Source organism: Ostrea edulis, chromosome 5 (assembly GCF_947568905.1).
Source record: "Ostrea edulis chromosome 5, xbOstEdul1.1, whole genome shotgun sequence".
In the NCBI taxonomy this organism is placed as follows: Eukaryota; Metazoa; Mollusca; class Bivalvia; order Ostreida; family Ostreidae; genus Ostrea; species Ostrea edulis.
Genome location: NC_079168.1, coordinates 29223155 through 29248230, shown reverse-complemented (window position 1 = coordinate 29248230; position 25076 = coordinate 29223155). Strand labels below are relative to the sequence as shown.

General features: G+C 36.2%; 2 protein-coding genes across 4 annotated transcripts; both read left to right on the top strand.

Annotated features, from left to right (window-relative positions):
* Positions 1-2975: 2975 nt before the first annotated feature.
* LOC125652843 (arrestin domain-containing protein 17-like) lies at positions 2976-13569 on the top strand. 2 transcript variants are annotated; one of them, XM_048882276.2, is made up of 7 exons: positions 2976-3885; positions 5602-5736; positions 5816-6084; positions 6636-6824; positions 10278-10454; positions 12059-12161; positions 12325-13569. In XM_048882276.2, exons 1-7 carry the CDS (start codon positions 3771-3773, stop codon positions 12609-12611), a joined length of 1275 nt encoding a protein of 424 aa, XP_048738233.1. In that variant the 5' UTR covers positions 2976-3770; the 3' UTR covers positions 12612-13569. The 2 variants fall into 2 exon arrangements, with proteins under 2 accessions (XP_048738233.1, XP_048738234.1); XM_048882277.2 differs by having other exon boundaries at positions 2977-3885; positions 5840-6084.
* Positions 13570-17274: 3705 nt separating this feature from the next.
* On the top strand, positions 17275-20690 carry LOC125650976 (ileal sodium/bile acid cotransporter-like). 2 transcript variants are annotated; one of them, XM_048879567.2, is made up of 4 exons: positions 17275-17547; positions 18042-18483; positions 18834-19038; positions 19254-20690. In XM_048879567.2, the coding sequence occupies exons 2-4, from the start codon at positions 18047-18049 to the stop codon at positions 19719-19721; spliced, it is 1110 nt and encodes a 369-aa protein (XP_048735524.1). In that variant the 5' UTR covers positions 17275-17547; positions 18042-18046; the 3' UTR covers positions 19722-20690. The 2 variants fall into 2 exon arrangements, with proteins under 2 accessions (XP_048735524.1, XP_048735525.1); XM_048879568.2 differs by having other exon boundaries at positions 17281-17551.
* Positions 20691-25076: the final 4386 nt, after the last annotated feature.

Here is a 25076-nt window from a genome sequence, read left to right as displayed (position 1 = left end):
CACACAGCCTCTCACCTCTGGTCGGCGCGGGTTCGAATCCGGTAAGTGAAAAAGTTCCCCAGTTTACTCTTCCCAGGTACATTGTATCTGGGTTCTCTCTTCCACCAATAAAAACTGGGCGCCACCAGATAACTGAAAAATAGTTGAATGTGGCGGAAAACATCAATCAACATTACCGGTACATGAAATATAATGCCTATACACATGGTCTTGCCCGACATGTAGCTCTACTGTACTGTTCGTCTTTCACGTCAATAAAGCAAAGATTAACTTTATAATAATGTATTTACTTACATCCTATGTATCAATGAAAAAAAATAATAACGGTGAAGAAAAACATTGATTAGTGACCTTCCTGACAGATTGAAATTTATAACAGCTTTAACGCAAAGGTGAAGATAACAAACAGTGACAAATCTCATAACCTCTACATGTATAAGGAATACAAAATAGAGAGTTGAGCAAACACAGACCCCTGGATATCCCAGGGGTGGGATCAGGTGTCTAGGAGGAGTAAGCACTCCCGCCACTGCCCCCTGTCGGCCGATGACACCCGCCGTGAGCCTCACATCTTGACCAAGCAAACGGAGTAATCCATAGTCAAAATCAGTGTGCCAAGAGCGGCTTAACAATCGGTATGAAACACGTCAGACAGCATTTTCAAGACCTATTAAGAATCATCGTATATTCCCAAGCATTTACAGATGTAACAAACCATGTTTTAAAATCACGAATGTTCGGATTAATTGTATGTAGTAGGAACAAAAGGCATGAATTCGTAATGTTGTACGGTCATTAAAATTTCCTTCGTTATTTCATTTTCAATCGCCATGATTTGGTTTGAAGGTATGACCCAGTTTTAGATGCATACCTTGAAGCGTTACAGTCACAGCTTGGTCATATAAGTTTATAACCAAATATACCTACTGACAGGTTATGTCAGGCTAATGAAAAATAATGCTTTCCTTTTATCTCAATACTTGTTTTATTATGATTCTAAATCACATGTAATCTATACATGCTGATATTGATGCACAAATCATGTTCTAAGCAGGTGCCCCCTCCTTGTTTTGTTGAACAAACACGGACCCCTGTATATACCAGAGGAGGGATCAGGTGCCTAGGGGGAGTAAGCATTCTCTGAATTGATGACCGATTTTACATTGTAGTTTGATCAGAAAATAGAAAATCCACTTCATATGTTTGGTATCCTATTACCTTAAGTCATACATACTATTTTATTTTCTAGATTGACCTTATGTCATGCATACTATTTTATTTTCTAGGTTGAACTTATGGTGGGGTTATTAATGTCCGATTTCATAAAACAAATTGTGGTTTATTTAGCTGTATTTTTAGTGATTCTTTATAAAATAAATCCAAGACCTGTTAACACACGTGTAAATTTAAATCGATAATAACACTCTCATTTTATAATCATTAACCCTGACATCAATCTAAATATAGATAGTTAAACCGAGTCTGGCATCAATTTGTTCATACTGAATACAGTGTATCTAAATTCGGCGTTTTCTTTGTTTGTTGTTTGCTTTTTCTTTGATTTTTTTCTTGTGACATTATGTTGGAAGTGTTCATAAATTTAGGAATCCCTTTCATTAAATCATAGGTTCACAACGTTAATTTTCCTGTCTTATTTTCCATGAATTATCTACATTTTCAATCTCTTTATCCGCGAGTTTTACACTTATACACTACAGCATTCTATAGGTGTTGTAACATTTGCGGGTACCCGGAGTAAATAAGCAGTTGCCCTTAATTTAATTTCAGTAGTTGCCCTTCATCTTTCCTTTAAATTGCTAAATGGCAAAATCTTCCAACAAATAATTTCTCTGAGAACAACGATAGTAAACTACACGAGGGCACCACACGCCTCTATAAGCTCATAGTGTTAACTGGAATGACAGCGGGGATAAACCACGTGTTCACTAGTTGATTGGGGCCGCGGTGGTGTCTGATTGGCGGAAACAAAATTGATTTGGTTACCGTCTCCAGGACGACTGAATGTCAGTTTACCAAAATCAGAACAGATGTTCTTAAAGTGGGCACGAGGACGTGTTTCTGTATCGAGGAGTGATGAGGCTTTTATGAGCCCTGATTTGATATCGTAAAACTATCGTTCGTATTTCAATGCTAGGTCACCCGCGAAATTAGATCCACAATTCCTTGGTCGCTGTTGTCTCCCTTTACTTTTATTACTTTATTATTATTATTTTTTTCCGTTTTTGTTTTAATATGATTTTATATATCTTTTCATTGTAATTTATCGAACATTTTTACACCATTGCCTTGGACGTATTTTTCAAATTAACTTATTGCATTAGTTTGACAATCGACTCTCTCTCTCTCTCTCTCTCTCTCTCTCTCTCTCTCTCTCTCTCAGAGGTAGATAGAGAGAGAGGGAGAGAGAGATCAGCAAGCTTAATTTCAAGAGTTTAGTCTTGCCTTTCGTTGAGAACAGACTTTTATTCAATTCACCATGTAACACTCGATAAATCCAACATGCAGTTTTTTCTCTATTATATCGGCCTTTGTAGTTTAGTTTTAGTTCTATTTTGAATTTGTTTTCATATCATTTATTCAGTTTTCGTTTCTGAAGAAGGTGCAAATCATCCCGAAAATTAGACAATTTCATGTTGTTCATGTCACAGTCATTTTAGTGCGCACGTGAGCTCTCTCTATTTCATTTTTTAAGAATACACAGTGCCTTATAGGAATACTACGGGCGCCATATTTTTTCCACAGGGAAACATATAAGCACTTGTTTATATAATTCAAACATTCAATTTCACTTTTCTTTTTTTCTTTAATAAAAATTAATAAATTTAATGTTTTAAGCATTATGTGTTTTTATGCATCGATTTAACCATGAAATTGTATCTCATGCCTTTACAAGTTTGTGAGAGCAATTTATTGGGTATAGAAATGTCAATACATGTATAGCGGGTCCATTTAATACTATATCGCATGTTCAAGTTCATTCTTAATGTAAAGATATCTTTTGTCGGTGCAAATCTCAGCTGTTCAATGATTACAATGACCGGAATAGTTAGGGTCGATGGCTATCGCACAATTCAATCCTCATGTGATTCCGAGGAAACAGTATTTGAACTCCTAAAATCACTACAGAAATTGTAGGTATTTTTAAACCCATGCATGTTTTATAATGTTTTACGATCTTCGTAATGAACCCGTGTCACGGAGTTGAGACACGCGTATCCAATACATTTCTAACGTCTGATAAATCGATGGGGAAAACAATTGGAGTCTCATTCATTAACGTCATCATTATTATCAGCCACCATGTTTTATTTTTGTTGAACCAGTGGAAGCCTGCTGCTGTTGACGAGAAGACGGGAATTTAATGAAATTAGATTGTCTTCTGAAGGTTACCGCCACAATTTAACATTTCATCAAACGGCAAATTTATTGATCCGCGATTTCCAATATGGCGCTCGAAATCTGCTCATACCATTCATAAGGTTTCATGGCAAAATAATCGAACGATTGTGAAAAATGTCCTTCATCCGAAGACAGCGTCTATAGATATTATGGACCCAGTTATCCGGATCTACCACATGTACTGGGGGGAAAAAGAACACACAGACTGCTGTTGACATTTTTACTACAACGCATCCGTGTGGATCGATAAACCTCAGATGAAGAAGTTTCTACGTTTGTCTAGGAGTATGGGGTCTAATGACGACAAAAATGACTGATATAAGTATCGAACAAACCGCTGTACCGGGAACATGGCAGTGAATTCTATTGACTTGCACTTAGAGGGTACTAACACGGTTTATTTCTCCGGACAGCGAGTGAAGGGGGCCTTGGTGGTTCATATCGACGTCCCCATTATCATTGCAGGTAAGTCTCGCCTTTCCTTCCCATAAATCCCTGATGGCTGCACTCTCGAGAGGGTGTGGTCGGCGGGTAGACATTTCAAATAAGAAAATTAAAACGAAAACTGTGTCAACGAAAATGAGTGAATAATTGATTTTTCGAGTCATGAATGCTAATATAATTATCGTGAACACCGCCATGGTAGTTGATGAACAATACCGTGCTGGAAAGGCTCAAAAAGCCTTGCTTCATTATTCGTTTCAGCCCATCTTCGGCACCTAATGCATGAAGGATTTATACAGAAGATCAATTATGTTCACTTGTTTCATTACAAGATAAAAAAAAAATTGAGTTTAGAAGGATGTGGTCTATCGACCCTTGCGTACCATTAATTCACAAAGAACACCATTGAAAGCATAACTTTATTACGGGTTCAAGTCTTCGGGGGGATTCAATCAGATTGTTTAACCGCATATTGGTAATTCACTAGCAGTATCAATGCAAAGCATCAGCAGGGTCATTCGCGTGCTGCTGATAGGGCTATAGTAACGATATATCTAGACCAGTGTTTTATACATATCGCATAGATTTTCAAATTATTAGAGAAATGAAAATATATGAGACGTCGTTTAATCCATTTTTACGTTTAGCATACCCCATCAATTGTAATGTACGAATAATAAACTTATGGTGAGGAAAAGTTAAGATTTACCACATTTAGCTGAAAATTGCAATTTCATTGTAAAGATATGGAGACAGTTTTGAAAACTTGGGGTCTATAGAGTAATGGACTAACAGTTTAGTCTACAGAGTAATGGACTAACAGTTTAGTCTACAGAGTAATGAACTAACAGTTTAGTCTACAGAGTAATGGACTAACAGTTTAATGGACTAACAGTTTAGTCTACAGAGTAATGGACTAACAGTTTAATGGACTAACAGTTTAGTATGGACTAACAGTTTAGTATACAGAGTAATGGACTAACAGTTTAGGCTACAGAGTAATGGACTAACAGTTTAGGCTACAGTTTAATGGACTAACAGTTTAGTCTACAGAGTAATGGACTAACAGTTTAGTCTACAGAGTAATGGACTAACAGTTTAATGGACTAACAGTTTAGTCTACAGAGTAATGGACTAACAGTTTAATGGACTAACAGTTTAGTCTACATAGTAATGGACTAACAGTTTAGTCTACAGAGTAATAGACTAACAGTTTAGTCTACAGAGTAATAGACTAACAGTTTAGTCTACAGAGTAATGGACTAACAGTTTAGTCTACAGAGTAATGGACTAACCATTTAGTCTACAGAGTAATGGACTAACAGTTTAGTATACAGAGTAATGGACTAACAGTTTAGTATACAGAGTAATGGACTAACAGTTTAGTCTACAGAGTAATGGATTAACAGTTTAGTCCACTGATTACATAACTACTTAAAGTAACGATTAAAAAAAAGGGGAATAAATTTCTAATGTTTTTTATTTAGTGTGCATTTGTGACGCAAGTTCTTTTGAAATATCGAACCGGTGCGTCAGTCTTTGTAATGTTTTATCTAATTGCACTCTCTTATTATATAATGTCTACTGGCAGTTCCTAGGAATGCACTGAGTACTAACCCCCGGTACTAATTAAACCTTCACGCACGCTATACCCCGGATAGATATACCTGTAGGTACGAGTAATCTTTAGTATCTAGAAATTATCTAAACAATAAATATGCTGCTTTGAATTTTAAGGTGTAGAGGTTCGATTCAGAGGAGCGGCCCGAGCTAAATGGAGTGAAACGGTTCAGCGCGAAACCTACAAAACTGACATAGAACACGAGAAAGAAGAAATCTACTTTGACGACAGGTTCTGTTTGTGGGGTAAAGGTATGCATCAGTAAAAACACTCATATTGTCCAAACATTGTCATTATGTGAGTTATGAAAAGTACAGCATTCTTTAATAGAATCCCTTTTACAATCTGCTGCAGTCAATGAACAAAGCCGCTGGGAGGGAAGAGAGGTTCTCCAAAGAGGGCGCCACATGTTTCCGTTTCAATATAAAGTTCCGGAGGGAGTACCATGTTCTTTTGAAGGTCCGGATGCGCACGTGCGGTATACTGTGCAGGGAATTATCATTCGATATAACGGGGAATGTATTAGCACACAGCGTACGATTAACGTGTTAAGGGAGTTTGACCCTAGTCGAGAGCCAGGCGATTCATCCGCCAATTCGGTAAATTACTTCACACCTTCAAGAACAGCCACTTAGGTTTATACACACATAATGAGCAAGTGAAGAGTTTAATTGTACTCTGAAGATATACAGGTGTCTCGATCAATGTAAAGACCTACAGTCTTCATAAAACATTAATTTTCATACCAGAAAATGAAACATTTGTCCAGATGTAAAAGAGGTTTTATGTTTGATTTCAACTATATGTAGCACAATACACCAGTCTTTCTTTAAAATTATAAATATTGGCATTCTGTCACAATGTGTTCATAGGCGCCTGGGTCCACAGTAGTTATAAAAAAAAATATAAAAGAGACACCATAGATCGGAGAGTAATATTTATTCATGGTTCGAATTTTCTCCAATATTTACATGTAGGTTATAGTGCAACATCCCTATGAATGTGTTGCTCTCTGCAGAACGGAAGTCTCGTTGAAGTATCGCTGGTGCGACACACACTTAAGTGAAACAGTAATAAATCCAGATAATCCTTGTTTTGTACATGTGGTGTTTATACATCGTAAAAATAATCATGCAATCTCTATCCTCAGACACCACATCCTTTGGAGGATCACGCCGAAAAATCAGTCCACACGCTGTGTTGCAGACCTGGTCACGTGTCATGTTCTATTACCCTGCCCAAACGAGCTTATGTTTCCGGAGAAAATCTGCGGACAGAAATCGTGGTGCATAACATGTCTATACGGAAGTCTGGAGCTGTTAGTCTTCAACTTAAACAGGTAACGCAAAGTAAGATGAAATCATTATGTAAGCTTGGTTATCAAAGTAGGATTTTTATATCCCTGTATCGAAAATGGGGAAGGGACATATCGTTCAATCTTGCTCATAACTTTTGAATAGTGTGTGATAAGGCTTGAAATCGTATTTCATATGTGCAGTTCTTTTCACAAAACATTTCGTTCGATACGAGAGTTTTTGACCGTGTTACGTTGATCTTGGATTTAGACCCATTTTTAAAAACGTTAATCTGTATGGGGCGCCAAATTAACATCAATTCAAGTAATTGTTCAAGATGTCTTTAGTTATTTGAAGATACATGTATCATCAATTCATTTGATGCGCGCAAAATCTCTTCAAAGAATCAATATCTTCAATTATGAAGTATTGCGCTCCTTGATTGAATAGCATTAATTGATATGCTGAATTGATAAGCACTAACATTGAATACGCAATTTCCGAATTGCCCAATAGTTATTTCCCTTTGTGGAACTCTTACGCTCAGTGAAACGCAAAACATACTATCGTCCACACGCGGTGGTGGGTACAAATGCTTATCGCTGCCTTCATATATTGCCTAAAGGCCTATTATCAGACATTATGCAACCACCCAAACTGCAGGCACACACAATATTAGTAAGTTTATTAGTATTTGATAATAAAATAGCTCAAACAAAAATCGATAATCACCATTTTTCTTTGATTAAAATATCACTCGTGCAAAAGAGGAAATAAAAAATAATTTCATATTTAATTTGATGGCCTAATTCAAACAAATATTGTACTTGATATGGTCAATTTAATGCATACCAACGGCTGATATAAACAAAATTTACACTTTCATTACTTTTATCCGTATTTACATAGCTAGTCTATAGTACATGTATATGTATACATCTTGTACCCACTCAAGCGTTCAACAGAACACTGAACGTACCTCCATCACAGAAGAGCTGATATCTCGGAAGTTGCGTATTGTTGCTCTCTTCAAATGAATTCAATTTGATGATATCAGCAATTGAATTGATAGATTTGATCTTGTTTAACGTCCCTCTCGATAATTTTTTACTCATATGGACACGTTACCAATACCGGTGAAGGGCTTCAAATTTAAGCCTATATTCGGTGCTTACGGCCATTGAGCAGTGATGGTTCTTTAGCGTGCCATACCTACTGTGATACGGGACATCCGTTTTTAAGGTCCTCTACGATGACCAGTGACATTCACACCTGATGCCGAGCGTTTGGCGATGGAACTGTCACTACCTGTGTTTTAACGACTTAGGTCTGTCATGACCGGTAAATTGAATTGATGCGCTCTGTAATTTAATTGAAGAGACCAATGATGCAATTAATTAATTATATCCATTCAATTACTGCGCGCAATAATTAAATTATTGCACTCTTCTATTGAATTAGAATTAATTATATAATTCTAATGATGCGCACAATAATTCTTTTATTGAAAGTAACTGTAGGATTAAACGGAATTAATTATCTCTTTAATTGAATTGTTGCTCTCTTTACATGTAAAAGAATGGATGTGCGCACTAATTCCTAAAACGGAAGCGTTTTAAATGATTAAAGATATCTTCAACTGAATCAAAGAAATCAACACAATGAGTCGGATTGAAATCATTTATACTCAACTCCAAATTCAATTTTGCGAGCAATAATTCCACCACGTTGATGCGCTCATCAATTGAATTGATGAGAGCAATAATTGAATTCGATGCGCGCATCAAATCAATTATTGCTCTCATCAATTGAATTAATGGGCACATCAAATCAATTTTTGTTCTTATCAATTTATAATTAATAATAATTGCAATATCCCATTATCACATGAATACGTTGTTTATATCTCTCATCTGATTCGATGCACAAGAGCTTGTTCTGCGTTTGATCAGGGTTTTTTGAAAATCAAAGCAGGCTACTGACAAACAAGCTGATGGTGCAGGGGTTTAAGCAGTCTCGTTTAACGTCAGCATTTCGCAAATTCTATGGTCGTTATAACGATCTAGTTTGCCAATACAACTTATCTTTGGGTTAAATGCTGTCTGACATTTTTCATACCAATTGTTAGACCGTTCTTGGAACACTGATTTTGATTTCGGATTACTCCGTTTATCTGATCAAGATATAGGGCTTACGGCGGGTGTGACTGGTGTACAAGGGATGCTTACTTATCCTAGTCACCTGGTCTCACCTCTAGTATGTTCAGGGGTCCGTGTTTGCCAACTCTCAATTTTGAATTATGAAATTGATCACCGTTCGTTATCTTCACCTTTCAATATGTGCGCATAAAATCAATTATTGCTCCCATCAATTGAATTAATAGGTAGTGATTGTTCCTTCCCCAAACGCTCGGCATTTAGATTGATTGATTGTATCTTGCTTAACGTCTCGCTCGAGAATTTTTCACCCATATGGAGACGTCACCAAGACCGGTGAAGGGCTTCAAATTTACGCTTACGGCCATTGAGCAGTGAGGGTTCTTTAGTGTGCCACACCTACTGTGACATGGGGCATCCGTTTTTAAGGTCATCTCCGAGGACCCGTGACATTCACACCTGATGCCGAGCGTTTGGCGATGGAACTGTCACTACCTGTTTTAACGACCTAGGTCTGTCGCGACCGGGATTCGAATCCCGGTCTTCAGCATGCGGGGCGAACACTCTAACCTCTCGGCCACCGCGGCGGTTTCGGCATTTAGAAGTGAGAATTGTGGGCCTTTCGGACATTACTTTAAAAACGCGGCAGGCGTTGGCACACTGATACGACCCTGAACCTAAGCATAGGTCTTTAGAAATTTGTTGTGTTTCACCCACAAATGTTGACTTTCAATATAAGTGAAAAATTCTCGACGGGACGTAAACCAAACAAGCAATTAAACCACCTAATGTTTCACAAATACATCTTCTTCTTGTTCATTTACTTTCTGAAACACAGCAACACATAGGATTACTTTGTCCTTCATTCGTCTGTACGTCCGTCCGTCACGTATGTACGTCCGTCCGTCCGTCACATCCTAGAATCATGCAAATGTAACAGATACGACTCTGATCTATCTATCTATCTATTTATCTATCTATCTATCTTTCTTTCTTTTCAACACCGGTCTTGGTAGCTGAGTGGTAAAACGTTGGCTTTGTAATCGGGAGGTTGTGAGTTCGAGCCTCAGTGTCCTTCGCCAAATCTCGGCAATCACGGGTCTTTCGCAAACCTTCAAAATGGGACATAAAACATCATCATTGTTATCAATCAGTAGTTTCTTCTTAAATGATAGTTGATTAATACTGCTTAAAATGATATGAATGTTTTCTAGCTGACTTCACGTGAGATATACCGTAGAGGGTAGCCCCCGATACTATGTACGTTTATGCCGTATTGCCATCGATCAAATTACGCTGATAATATGTAGCACTGCAAACCCTTTCTGTGTATTTTTATAGATCATATCATACGGAGGAGTTCACACACGGACACTGCTTCTGAAAGACCACAAGATTTGTGATAGTCTCCGCCCGGGACAGCACAAAACCTGGCGAGAGTACCCCATCAGGATCCCCTCCATGTGTCCCTCCCGTCTTCACATGTGTAAGGTGCTAGACGTCCGGTACTGTATCGCGGTAAGTAACACGTTTTCAGGGTACTCAGTAGGGGAACACTAATGCGGTTTTTATCATTACCTATCATGTTAAGACTTTCATGTGTTATTATAAAAGGATGTACTCCAACTACATTTGCAGTCAGGTTTTATTCCCTCGCAACTCATTGCCAGAGGGGACATCGTAACGGGCCCTTCTGTGTGTGTGTGTGTGTGTGTGTGTGTGTCCATTGATTTTAGACGTTACATATACTTTTGTCAAGGTCACTAGATCTATGTAACTACACAGGAACAGCGTGTAGACTCTTTACATGCTATATTTTGGCTTCATTGATTTCATACTTCACATGTACAGACTTTCCATTCGAAAGAGGAAGAACCCTGACTCCTGTTGATTTTGCGGGTCTAAAAGTCAAGGTCACGACTGGACTTCATACATGTAGAATGTAGAAGATCCTTATAGACACACTACTGGCCTCAATTTTTCCTCCAATGATCTACTACTTCACGCGTAGATTGGTTCTCAATAGAGGGAAAAACCCCACATCCTATTGATTTTGGGGTCCAAGGGTCAAGGTTACTACTGTATAGAAAACGCTGGTAGACACTCATTGCGAGGGATTCTTTTTTTCGTTAATGAAACACATGAAGTACATGTATAGCAAAATGACTGCTAATTTGCAAAAACTCTAAATCATTTAATAAGTTTAGTCTATCTTTTAATTCTGTAGTGTTTAAGTTTTGTGGAGTAGATACAGAAATACATGAAAAAGTGAAGATAGTGAACAGTGATCAATCTCACAACTCCTATAAACAATACAAAATTAAGAGTTGGGCAAACACGGACTCCTACACACCAAAGGTGGGATCAGGTGTCTAGGAGCATACCTTGTCGACCGATCACACCCAACGTGAGCCCTATAGCACGATCGGGTAAACGGAGTAATCCGTAGTTACATTAGTATGTGGTATAGTATATGTCTAACAATTGGAATGAAACACGACAGACAGCATTTGGCTCAATGACAAGTTGTATTGGTTAATTAGATCGTTATAACGACCATAATTTGCGAAATGCTGACTTAAAAACGAGAAATTCCTGTAACATCAACTTATTTGTCAGTAGCCTGTCTCGAATTAAAAACTTATCATACGCAGAACAAGCTCTTGTGTATCGAATCAGTTGAGAGACATAAACATCATATGTAGGAAATAATGTAATATTGCTACACAAATATGGGAAGTCAATGATGGAAAATGGAAAAGCTAAAGTCACACCGTTTGTCATAACGTTGAGTCGTTAATTTTCCGTTTGAAATGTATGTTCAATAAAATATCTAAGTATGAAGCAGATGTGGGGAAACTCTGTGGTGTCTTTTATTTAGAGTTCACTGTCAGAGGAATATCGAAACGACATATGATTGATTGTGTATTTAACGTCCCTCTTGAGAATTTTTCAGTTCATTCTTGAAAAGATAGTGACTTTGAAGTGACCTTACACACATAATCGATACACCCTCATCATTAGATACCATTACACAATTGCTACTTCTTGATACCGAGTAAATGTCATGAATTTATGAAATCTCTCCTTAAATCGGAGTAATTATTTGTACATCACTGAAGGTTGAGGCCAGCTTCTCAGATTCTGTCCTGTATGCTGCAGTTCCTATTATTATCGCCACTGTTCCAGAGCAACATCTGGACTTCTCTAAAATCTCGTACAAAGGTAATGAACTTTAGAATTACTCTATTATAACTAATGTTTATCAACATAACACTTTCGCTTGATTGCTATTCCATAGACAATTGGATACAGAAGTTTTATAACAATAATTATTTAGCTTTTTTTCTTATAAAAAAAAAAAAATAATTATGTTTGCTTTCTGTAGTCAGTGAACCTCCACTTATGACGGACAAAACTGTAACAGATTGTTACATTTATGGGTGCACAAAAGCGGAAACGGAAGAAGAAGACGTGAAACCAAAATACAAATACTTTGAAGATATGAAAGATCCGAGAAGAGAAAGGGACATTGTGACCAAACTACGTCAGAGTCCCGGTCTGAAGCGTAGAAAAGAGAAAGAAAAACTAAGAACAGCAAAAGAGGATAAAGATCAGTCCAGGCATCTCTTGAAGCTTAAAGCAGACGACATTGTGATGGAATCGCGTGCGTAAACATGAAATCGACAACCGGAAGCCGATAAATGCAAACCCGTTCTGTAATGCCAAATGATTGCTTTACTTGCCAAAGATCCTTCTTGTTGCTTGGCTGTTGTTCAATCGCCGTCACTGAGATCTCACTATGTACAGCCCCTGCATGCTGGACATGCCATTCTATCTATTACGATCCATATACTAAAGAGGAAATCATCATCTCGGTCTTTCATTCTGTACAATTGTTTTACACCGTCGCTCGGAGATTTTGTTTTAATGCTTTAACCATTATCCATCCCAGAGTGATTTATAAAACTTTCTTGTAGATTTATGGATCATCCATTCTGCTGTTGATGCAACGAATCTCTAGAGAAAAATATTCACTTTTATTTAAAACCATCAAGGACCAAGTGTCTTATCGTTTTTATGTGTGACCCTGAGCGAGATATTTTGTACACATTTGTAAACGGTTTCTTTCTATGATAATATCGCTGGGCGATACATAGGGATATTTTTGATTGTATTTATTGTGAGTACTGTATTCTGGATGCCCATGTTGTGATCGTGGTTAGTGTCGTGTGCTTGTGGTGAAGAAAATGAAGTATGATAGGATATCCATACCTCATGTCGCTCCCAAAACAAGCTATATATTTTCTGATTTGGAAGATAATGAGGTGTTTTATTTTAATGAATAGAATGTTATTTCTGTTATCAGCTTAATCTATTAACGAGAACTGAATGTAGTATTAAAACTGATTAATCAGTACAATAAATGTAATCTTTATTCTGGACTTATTCCGGAGTGACCCAGTTCATGATACTAAATCCGTACCGCTGTCCATTCCTCATTGATGTACGTGTACGTGACAGAAACCAAGCATTGTTGTGCACTGGTATGGATACGTATTGTAAAAATACATTACATTGTATGTACACTCAAGTATTTGTGAGACTAAAGATATTAAAATTGTGGAAACAACTTTATTCATGCTTATATCAGCAGAGTGATCACGTGTGATGCAGCTGCAAAACACTTTTGAAATAGTGCGTACATCAATTTTGTTTTACAGAACTACTAAAACACAGAAAGACTACATGTACAATGTTACCACAGGGGCTAAGCCCGTTTTGGGCTCTAACTCTTCGATGCCATGAATATATTTATGGTATCACAGAGTTCTGGCCCAAAACGGGTTTAGCCTCCTATGAATGCTCCTAATCAACTAAAGACAAAATATCCCAAAACGCGTAACAACGACAATAGCCTGAAAGCATAGAGTTATAGATTGATTGTTTGTCTCACGCCCTGTCGAGACATTTTCACTCATATTGAGACGTCACCACCTGTAGGTGAAATACCACAACTTTAGACCTATGTTTAGCGCTCAGGACCGTAGTAGTGAGGGTTCTTTATCTTGCCAACGCCTGCCGCGACACGGGACCTCCGTTTTTAAGGTAATATCCGAGAGATCCGTGATTCTCATATTTGACTGCCGAGTGTTTGGTGAAGGAACAATCACTACCTATGTTAACGTCTTAGGTTTGACGCGGTCATGGCATGAGCGGGACTCGAACTCACGATATTCCAGTTACAAAGCAAACGCTCTACCACTGAGCTACCGCAACTGGCTAGAGCAATTTAAGATGCAACATCCTGAAAACACAGGACAACTTATGATATTGCCTGTTTATCGTCAACTCCGCACTCACTCCAGAATATGTTGGATGTAGCATACAATTTTCTTGTAGATGGAGATTCTCTTTCAACACTAAAAAAATCATGTATTATAGTATTCGGTAAATATCACAATGTCGTCTCAAATCAATGGTTAATGAGCGACGAAATCACCCCTGTAAAGAATGAATACCTTGGGATCATTCAAAACTCTCACTTCAAATCTCTAACCAGGACAAAGGAGGCATGTGACAAAGGGAGACGATCTTATTACTCCATAAAACACTTATCTTCAGAAAATTCCAATCCAGTTACTCTTGTGAATCTTTATAAAAAAGTAGTCATACCTTCTACATTATATACGGATTCATTAAAGACATTCCAATCATTCTGGATAAGTACTACTTGACGCAATATCTTGCATCTTCCTTGGAATCTGGTGCCTTCCCAAACAAATATACATGTACCTGAAAAAAACTGTAAAATCCGTTATTTCTCTTTACGAAGATTGTGAATGGAATAAACGAACATATCTTGACTCAGATTTTACGCGATTTATACAGTTACATGATGGAAAAGGGTTGCCAAGAATTTGGAAAATCATATGGTCGACACAAGAAACCAAAATTATTATAAAGCCTTAGTTAAACTCTGGACAATACCTCCCATGAGAAACATATATACATACCAACTTTGTGATACTGAATATAATATGTTTAAACACATTGCCTGGAGTTGTCCCAACTTTTCCTCAAAGAACAATTTTGGGATGATATTACAAGCCTTGATCTGTGTATCTGTGCAGAATTATGTGCTCTTGATGAAGAAAATTTATATACATGTACATATACAGGGATTTTCCACCCAGTTGTAGGGGGCCGAAATTCGGCCCATTCCCAATGCAAAATAGTAGTATTTTTTCCCAATTTATCTACAAAATTTCCCAATTCAAGTCAAATAAAAAATTGTCTCGTTTTGCAATATTGTCATAGGGAAAGTGGAATGATTCAATATAATTCAGCAGCACTACCATCATAGTTCATTTTATAAAACACTCCAGAAATATCGGCAACTGTTCGATAAATCCGAATTTCCTCCATTTTTTTCTTTGATTAATACGTGCTATATTGTTGCTTCACTTATTGTACCCACTTCCTTAACCTATCTGAGAGTTATTAGGTAAATATCATATATATTTAGAATGTATTTTCAGTGTACTTTGTGTGAAAATAATTGTTTTAATCTTTGAAGCAGCACACTCCGTTTGGAGAGTCTAATCACCAGAAATTGTGATATTGTATGCTGCATTGTATAAAGCAGCATTAGTTCAAATTTAGCTTACTTTTATCATTAATATTAACATATGTACATTTAGAGATATATTTACTTTACAAAATGATTTTATTGGATATGAAAATATAACTTCCCAAGCCTGGTGCTTTTCCTACTGATTGAACAAGTATATTGGCATAGATAGTATCACAGAGAGTTTCATGATGAACTAGATCATGATTTGAAAAATAATTTATATATGGTTAGGCTGTTTATGTCAAATTTCAAAGCAATACAATATGTAATTGAAACTCCATGATTAAATCTAAATTTAATTCAACTGTAATTGAAAAAAAATCCATCTAGTATTCAAACGTATAAATTATACACAATATTATTAGCCATGAATTGCAAGTAAAATGGGGAAAATGCTGTCTATTTTCTCTTCCTGACAATTTTGAAGAACCATCTGAGAACTAGAAGCTAGGGTCACTTGGAAATTTGAAAGCTGGTGTTCCGTCAGTCCATGCATCATTGAAAAATAGGTTTAATTAAGTGTCATTTAATCCTGATTGCAATGAAAAACAGAATGTTATGATAAGAAAAACTTCTATGAATGAAGAGAAAATGTTCATCTTTTTATTGAAAAAAAGCGTATTTTAAGAAATATGTTGTAAAACTGTGAATTTCTAAAATTCCCAATTTGGACAAAATGGCATTAAAATTCCCAATTCTAAAGGCCCAGGCCCCATTCCCAAAATGGTGTGGAAAATCCCTGCTATATGTTAGGTAAAGCCCCAATTTATCCACTGTCAGAACAGAAGGAAAAAAGTTACTACTTATATGTGGGAATTATTTAATTAAAGTATTTGCTACATACAAAAGGTGCATATGAATTTAAACTAAAATTTAGTTATACAATGAGTTCCTTGTATATCACATATTCATTTACAAGTAATTATCTAATGTTTTTTTGTTTTCTTCTTTATTCTCACATTTTCATATTTGTACATATGTTATATGATTCATCCTTAATGTAATTTTATATATTTCTAATATACTCTCTGCAAAGAGGAATAAAATATTGAATGAATGAATGAACTACATCCTTAATCTAATTAATTGAACTAAGTTTTATTTAATACGACATCCATAATTTAATTAGATGAACTAATTCTTATTTAATACGACATCCATAATTTAATTAGATGAACTAATTCTTATTTAATCTATAATTAAATCTAATTTTAGTTGAACTAATTCATATGTAATACTAGATCCATAATTTAATTAGATGAACCAATTCTTATTTAATACTACATTCATAATTTAATTAGTTGAACTAATTCTTATTTAAAAATACATCCATAATTTAATTAGTTGACTTAATTCTTATTTAATACTACATTATAGTTTAATTAGTTGAACTAATTCTTATTTAAAAATACATACATAATTTAATTAGTTGAACTAATTCTCATTTAAAACTACGTCGATAATTTAATTAGTTGAAATTATTCTTGTTTAATGCTACATCCATAATTTAATTAGTTGAACTAATTCTTATTTAGTATTACAATAATTTGATTAGTTGAACTAATTCTTATTTAATACTACATCAACAGTTTAATTAGTTGAACTAATTTTCGCTGTTTATCAATGCTTTATCTTGCACGTGTTATTTGTGAAAGGCGCGAACAGCCTCGAGGCTTCTGCTTTGTGTGACGTGACTTCAGTCTCAGATACACTCTTTCCATTCATTAAATGTATCGCATGTTCGACGACAGAAGAAATTATGGGGTGTTAAGTAATTATTTAAGAGGTTTTTTAGTGGGTCCGACATGGGACGGCATAAACTCATAACTTTTCTTCAAATTTTCAGAGATAATATTTGAGTTGCCGGAGGCTAGCTGTTTAATTAAATAATATGTTATTTCATTCATTCTGTGGTTTGCCTTGTGTATCAAAATATGACACTTAGCAGACACGTTCGTCTGGAGTTTTCACAATGTAAGTACGTATACAATTTTTCTGTATCTTAAATTGATTTTGTTTGCACTTTAATATAACAATCACTAGTATTACCTACCTCCTGACATTTTATGCAAATACATTGTCCATATCAATGGTAGCCATTTTCAATTTCTGATAAAATTGCGTTGATATTGATGTTCTATCAGCAATTTGCTGATTAGCATGGCTTATCCATTTATAGAAGATCCATATTCTAATGAAACACCATGCTAAGACCGCACAGGTACTGCGCTTCGCTTGTCTTATCGGCGTGGGTCAACGACCGCTGATTAAGTTAAAGCATTTCATAACCTTTTAAAACAAACACGTGCTGCCGGTTTCTGTGAATCTAGTTCCTCGAGGCAATCTGAAAATATTTAAAATAAATTTGCAGTTGTCACTGCTAACGTTTTGTGTATTCCCGTTGCGAACAAGACCAGAACATTTTTATATCCATACCGAATTCTTGATATATTTTATCTGTCATTCAGAAATCATGAACTGGACAAGGGGTTTATTGAATACATCCAAGTTGTTGTACCGCCAGTCAAAATCAGCAAACGGTACCCAGACAAACCAAACATTTACAAATCTAACTAGCCCTGCCAATTCCACTATCCTTGGGTTTCAAGAATCTGCAACATTTAGGCTGGCATACGACGTCACAATTACCGTAACCTTGGTCATTATCATTCTTGGTATGGGATGTGGAGTCACGTGGGATCTGATCAAGTTCCACCTCAAGCGGCCGACAGGGGTCGCCATAGGACTGGTGTCACAGGTCATCGTGCTGCCCTTCCTATCTTTTGCGCTGGCCCACGCCCTGGTTTTGGAGTCGATCCCTGCCCTGGGGATGCTTGTGATGGGCGTGTCCCCGTGTGGAATGATGTCCAGTGTCTTCTCGTATTGGATGGATGGAGACATTTCGTTAAGGTTACTGACAATGTATATTACTTCCATTCAAGGGTAGAATTGATTGGATGTCTTTGAAGACCTATTCAAGGAATAGGCGACTTCCATTGGTTAACAGACCTGTATAGAATTTTATATGTATAAGAGCTCTAATTTTCATTATCTAATTAAGAAATTATGAAATGTTCAATATTTCAGAAACATTTTCTTTGATCATATAATATTTTTTTGGTTACTTGGTCTACATTATTAAAAGTTTTATGATATATACATTTTTTAAGTTTCACAATTTCTAGTACATGTTTTGAAGTTTTACAATGTCTAGTACATGTTTTGAAGTTTTACAAAGTCTACGTTGTTTTTTTTTTAAGTTTTACAATGTCTACGTTTTCCACCTTCCTGGCATTTGGGACGATCCCTCTGAATCTTCTGATTTACAGCGGGAGTTGGACAGAAGATAATTTCGTTATACCGTACAAAAGTATTCTCCTCGTTGTTGGGATGACGTGTATACCACTTCTCCTCGGATTTCTACTGCGATGGAAGTTACCAAAGGTTGCCTCGATTATTCTGAAGGTATATGATTATCTTTTATTTCACGTCATAATAATTTCTCTAAGTTACATGTGCACTACTGTTTTACTGTAATTTCTGTGGAAACGAGGGAGTTAATAAAGGACAAGCCGAATATAAATAACCCCCTCGTTTCCTTAGAAATTAGTTTTATCGTAGGACTACTGCATTAAAACAAGTGACTGTTGCTTGGTTTATATAATAATGTCTTGTTCCAGATTGGGAGTGTTGCAGGGATGTTCATAGTAGCGCTCTATTTCATTCTGTTGAGCTTGCTGTATCCATTCATATACTCCGCTTCCTGGAAAATCTATGTTGCTGCATTATCATATCCCTACATTAGCTTTATGTTTGGATATGTAGTGTCAACGTTATTCAAAATAGACGACTTCCGGCGACGTACCGTCGCGTTGGAGACGGGTATGCAAAATTACACACTGTGTTTCGCCATTTTAGAATCCTCATTTCCTTCAGAAGAGCTGACCGTAATGTCTGTGTTTCCTCTTCTGTATGGAGTTAATAGTTTGGCGGCAGGGATCGTCTTTGTCGGGATATATAAATGCCTGAAGAAGTACGTGCCAATTAAAAAGGAAATGAAAGAGCAAGCAGACGACAAAGTCGAAGTTGATGACATAAAATCAGCAGGACGGTTGTTAGAAGCGATAGAAGAGGAGATAGAAGTTTAGTCAACATGCGGAGTTCGTAATTAGTTGCATCCTTTTAATGCGGTGCTGTATGTCTTCGTTTCTATACTTACTTACGTGGTGGATAAAAGCTCCCAGGTTCCAATATTAGAAGTCCTACACGCGCTTCTAATGACGACACTTATAACCATACACGTGTCGTATGGATGAAGAAGTCCATGTATCTCGCGGATGGTTATTAGATGTATATCAACAACTCTTACAAGAGATTGCATAGAGATTTTTTTTTATTTATTAACAGATTTGAAAAAATTAAACTCTCACAATTAAGAGATTTACCAACAATCTCTCTGACAGATTATATGAGTGCTAATCGGGACCTACAATATAGCTCATTCCAGACAGTACAACACAGATCTATGAACAATCTGAATTGTAATAAAAATAAAAAAAATGCATTCATAAAAACAATTTGCATGAAGGAGATAAGGCCAGCTTTTTCATTTATGGAAATGACTGAAAACTAATCAAAGAAGATGGGTGACTTTATCGAGCCGAGAACCCACAGAGGGACAAATATACACGTTAAAATTGAAACTCTCCAGAAAAAGAAAAATTTGCATTCTTGTTAAAACAATCAATCCATAGTTTCCAAAAATGCTTTTTTCGATGTGCCCATTGCAAAGGAACATTGAAAAAATCCTACTTAAAATCACCTATTCGCGCAAAACTCACAAAACAACAGTAAATTTTACTTTTCCAAGCAGATTTTCATATGGAGTGGGCCAAGTCTGAACTAAGTAAAATATTTAGTACATGTTCAGGTATATATTTTGTAAATAAAAGTATGGAGACTTAACCCACTCTATGAAAAAACTTACTTCTTGTGTATAAATGTTGTCGTATTATCAGGAAAATGTCTTATGTCCACGACGGGTGGCTTTAGATAGAATGAAATTCAGAAATTTTTCATTGGATGGATATCCGAGGTGGTATAGCGGTAGTCTCACTGAAGTTTTGGACAAACCCAGATTGCATATCTGTAGTTCGAATACCAATTTTCCTACCTATTTGTTTTTCTTATTAATGAATAGACTTCCCAGAATTATTAGTCTCTGACATTTTATGCTAAGTTTATGCAGTCTTAATGACGATCACAAGTAATGTAAAACTTATACGGTACCAATGTTGATGCACCAGATGCGCATTTCGACAAATAGATTCCAACATGCAGCTAGTGAATAAATGTAAACAAGTATGGGGCCTCTTGTGAAGTATGGATGTTGTTTATGTAAACTACACGTTAAAGGAAAGTTAAAGAGAACATTTTCAACAATGCTTAAAAAGTCACTTGAAGAGATCATGACAAAAGCCAAATATGCAACTAACTGGTACATACTGTTTAAAAGGCACAGTGAACTACAGTTCAGTACAAAAACAAAAGCAAATCAAGTGTCTGTTTCTGTCCCATTTGTATTTGCTGGGATATCTAACAGCAAATGTGCGTTCTGTAACTGTAAAACCGGCGTCAGAGTTGTACCAAAAGAGACGAGAACTGATGTCTTTATCATATTCGGTATATTAGTACCAATGGGTTGTAAATGTTGTTCAAAAACATTTGTTGGGGGAAAACTGAATCCAAATCAAAGCATTAATACTACACCATACAGAAAACACTATTCCACATTTGATTTACACCACAAAACATGTGAGGTTTTTCATTCACATCAGTTAATATGTCAATGGAAATGCGGAGAACATACTGTTGAATGTTGCGAACATATATGGAATGTCATTTGGTACCTTAGGTACTCCAGGCATCAGTGTAATCATATGTGTGTTGAAAACCTCTTAATGTCTGATATACATGATGCTGACTGCATGTGAAACAGATTCTGATGATTTTGATTAAATACCACTCTTTGAAGTATAATCTATATACTAAATATTTTGGACAGCATTTTAGTACGGTACTGTATCTATTGTAACTAAAGGTACCATCAATGCGGATTTTAAACTCCCGATTCGCGACCGGAATAGGCTTATTGTTCGCCACGTTCACCCATCTTCTTTCATTTCAAAATATAGATAGAGATGTAACCTAAAAGGTCCTAAAGACAGAGAACCTCGGTCTTTCAATTGACGACAGAACTTCTATTATGAATTCTGTCAAAGATTATACCAGACGATGGGCTAAATATGAAAAAGAAGAACCTGATACCTTATCAAAATGGAATGGATTAAAATTGTAAGAGGGATATTAAAATCCTGCATTAGACACATCAAAACAAAAGTACTTATCATCTATCCTTCTGTGTTTAGTAAATCAGAAGTGGTGAAATAATAAAAATTAGATAGGTTACATGAGGAAAATGTCTTGGTTCCAGCTTACAAAGCTTGTACATCTACATATATAATGTACAATGTAACATTGTCTTTGTATGAAATACTCATTATTACAACTGTATTTTAAACAAACTTGGCATTAATTTTACTTTTGGTAATCGTACTTGTACTCCAACTTGTACTCCAGCTGCCCTTTCAAAAGTTAAAATTCTTCAAAACCATGCTTCAGTTTTAGACAAATTTAATTTTCTAATCAATGGGTCGGATGAATACGAGATACCGTACCTATACTGGATTCCTAAACGTCATAAAACATTACAAAGATACATTGCTGGATCCACTAAAGGTTCTACCAAGCCTCTATCTTTGCTCCTTACGAAAATATTAACAGCTGTGAAGGAGAAACTTTAAACGTACTGTGCCACAACATATGCCAGAATAAGTGTAAAAAAAATCCAAAGAACTCTTAGTAAATTTGAAATCTTTGACATCATAGACAATTGTTCTTCAACAAAAATGGAAAACGGAAATATTCATGTCTAGTGATAAGTCATCAAAAAATTACTTTGTTAAACACCACTCTGATTCCGCGCACAAGCTCTCTGAAGTTGAAATAAAAATATGCTGGAATTCCTCATTGACAATGTCATCGTGATCTTTGGCGATCAGGTCTTCCAACAGTCAATCCCCATGGGCAGCAATTGTGCTTCTTTGTTAGTTGACCTGTTTTTATATTATTATGAAGTAGAGTTAATTCAGAAGCTTCTACATGAGAAGAAAAATCTCTTGTTGTGGCCTTCACCTCGACGTTTAGATATATCGATGATGTTTTATTTATCATCAATAACCATTTTCATTCATATGTCGATTTGATATATTTCCCTGTGAACTCAAGGTAAAAGACACCACAGAGTCCTCCACATCTGCTTCGCACTTAGGTAGTTTATTGAAAATGAATATTAACGGCAAATTAACAACGCAGCTCTATGACAAACGGGATGATTTCAGCTTCTCCATCGTCAACTTCCCATATTTACGTAGCAATTTAACTTTAATGGAATTTAGAATGCCTGTAATACCAGTGGTAAATATGGATCCCTAAATATACGCGAGGCATTTATTATCACGTGATCACGTGAGAGGCATCACTCGCGAAATAAAAATCCTCGCTTTTATTTTTGTATTGTTAAAATTCATGTAAGAACTTTTAATTAACAGAATATACGCGAATTCAAGTTCACACCATTTGTTGTATGCGAGTCATTGCGCCATATTTAAGTACTTGTGTACAATAAGGAATCTACAGTAGAAAAGTTCAGAGAATATGACGGGGAACTATCAAAACAGATCAACATAGAACAACATAAATACTTCACGCCAACGAACAGACAGACAGGACATCCACAACACCATACCTTTGCAATACCACCAGCAAATAAGGACTGTAGACGATGGTCATTCTTCGTTAATGCAGTGAGAGATTACAATGCTTTGAATCTCAACTGAAGAGCCTTCACAAATAAGGACTCCACGTGGAATGTAGAATATGTATATTAATAGTAATCTAACTGGACGTAGTTTCTGTACCAAAACGTTTGATAATCTGACTTGTAAATCTTCTAACGTTGTCTACGCCATTGAGTGTAACCTGTGTGGCTTAATTTATGTGGGAGAAACCAAGGGTTCACTTAATAAAAGAATATCGGGGCATAGATTTCAAATTAATAATGGTGGTAACCAACTTCTTTACAAGCATTTTAATGCAGCGGACCACTCCATCTTGTCCATGAGGGTAAGGATTTTAGAAAAAAATTACCATCACACAAACAATCCAACATTAAGCACCCCTTTTCGTAGACAACGAGAAAATCACTGGATCAGGACCCTAGGCACTGCATTTCCATATGGATGCAATGATAATGTATATGATGTGGGAAATTTGACTAGTCCACAAGGAAATAACGTGAATGTGATGAGACTGTTTCCCAATACCCAAAGACGGAATCGCAGTCATGGACATCGCTCATATAAAAGACCAAGTATAAATGATGTCACGTTTGATTCACTTTTACGTTACGTCAACAGACAATTAGGTCCATATCATATTCGTACAAAACTTTACTCTATTCCATTGAGAGTTTTACACACGTTATTTGAAGAAGCTATGGCTAGTCTATACTTGGATTTTTCAACACCTGAATATAGACTGAACTCTATGATTATGAATGTTGCCTACCACAGGTTCTATAAACCAGCACGGACCATGGATGATATTCCTTCCAAATCATGCCGCCAGTTCCTTAAGCTCAAATTTACAAACGAAGGAATAGATGCCGTCAACATAAGCAACGTTTTTCGTCATAAAAGGGTTCAGTCGTGTATTCCAACTTATTTCAAGTTCAAGTCTACACCCTGTATTTCCTACAGCTATACTTCTACTATTGCATTCAAACTTTTTAATTATAAACAAACTTTGCAGTGCCTAGAGATAGACCATCTTATACGTAATCCACCAACATGTTCTTGTTCTTCATCTTCTTTCAACTATAGTTCAGCTGGACATGTCATTACTGGTGATGTTGATATAGTTGAAAATGAGGACCTCAAATCACTTATTCTTAAAGGTCCTAAATACAGAGAACCATGGTCTTTTAATTGGCGACAGAACTTTATCTCTATTATGAATTTTGTTGAAGATTATGCCAGACGATGGGCTAAATATGAAAAAGAAGAACTTGATACATTGTCAGAATGGGTTAAAAGCATAAGAGGGATATTAAAATCCCGCATGAGACATTTGAAAACACAAGTACGTACCATCTATCCTTCTGTGTTTTGTAAACCAGAATTGATAAAAGAATTAAATAGGTTACATGAGGAATATGTTTTGGTTCCAGCTGACAAAGCTAGTAACAACATTGTATTTGTTTGTAAGGCTCATTATTACAACTGTATTTTAAACGAACTTGGCCTTAATTCCACTTTTGGTAATCATACTTATACTCCAACTGCCCTTTCAAAAGATGAAATTCTTCAAAACCATGCTTCAGT

Coding starts and splice junctions, on each gene's coding strand:
- LOC125650976 (XM_048879567.2), top strand. CDS start 18,047: ATGAACTGGACAAGGGGTTTATTGAATACATCCAAGTTGTTGTACCGC. Junction 18,484..18,833: donor GATGGAGACATTTCGTTAAG/GTTACTGACAAT, acceptor TTTTTTTTTAAG/TTTTACAATGTCTACGTTTT. Junction 19,039..19,253: donor TTGCCTCGATTATTCTGAAG/GTATATGATTAT, acceptor GTCTTGTTCCAG/ATTGGGAGTGTTGCAGGGAT.
- LOC125652843 (XM_048882276.2), top strand. CDS start 3,771: ATGGCAGTGAATTCTATTGACTTGCACTTAGAGGGTACTAACACGGTT. Junction 5,737..5,815: donor GTTCTGTTTGTGGGGTAAAG/GTATGCATCAGT, acceptor ATTCTTTAATAG/AATCCCTTTTACAATCTGCT. Junction 6,825..10,277: donor TTAGTCTTCAACTTAAACAG/GTAACGCAAAGT, acceptor GTATTTTTATAG/ATCATATCATACGGAGGAGT.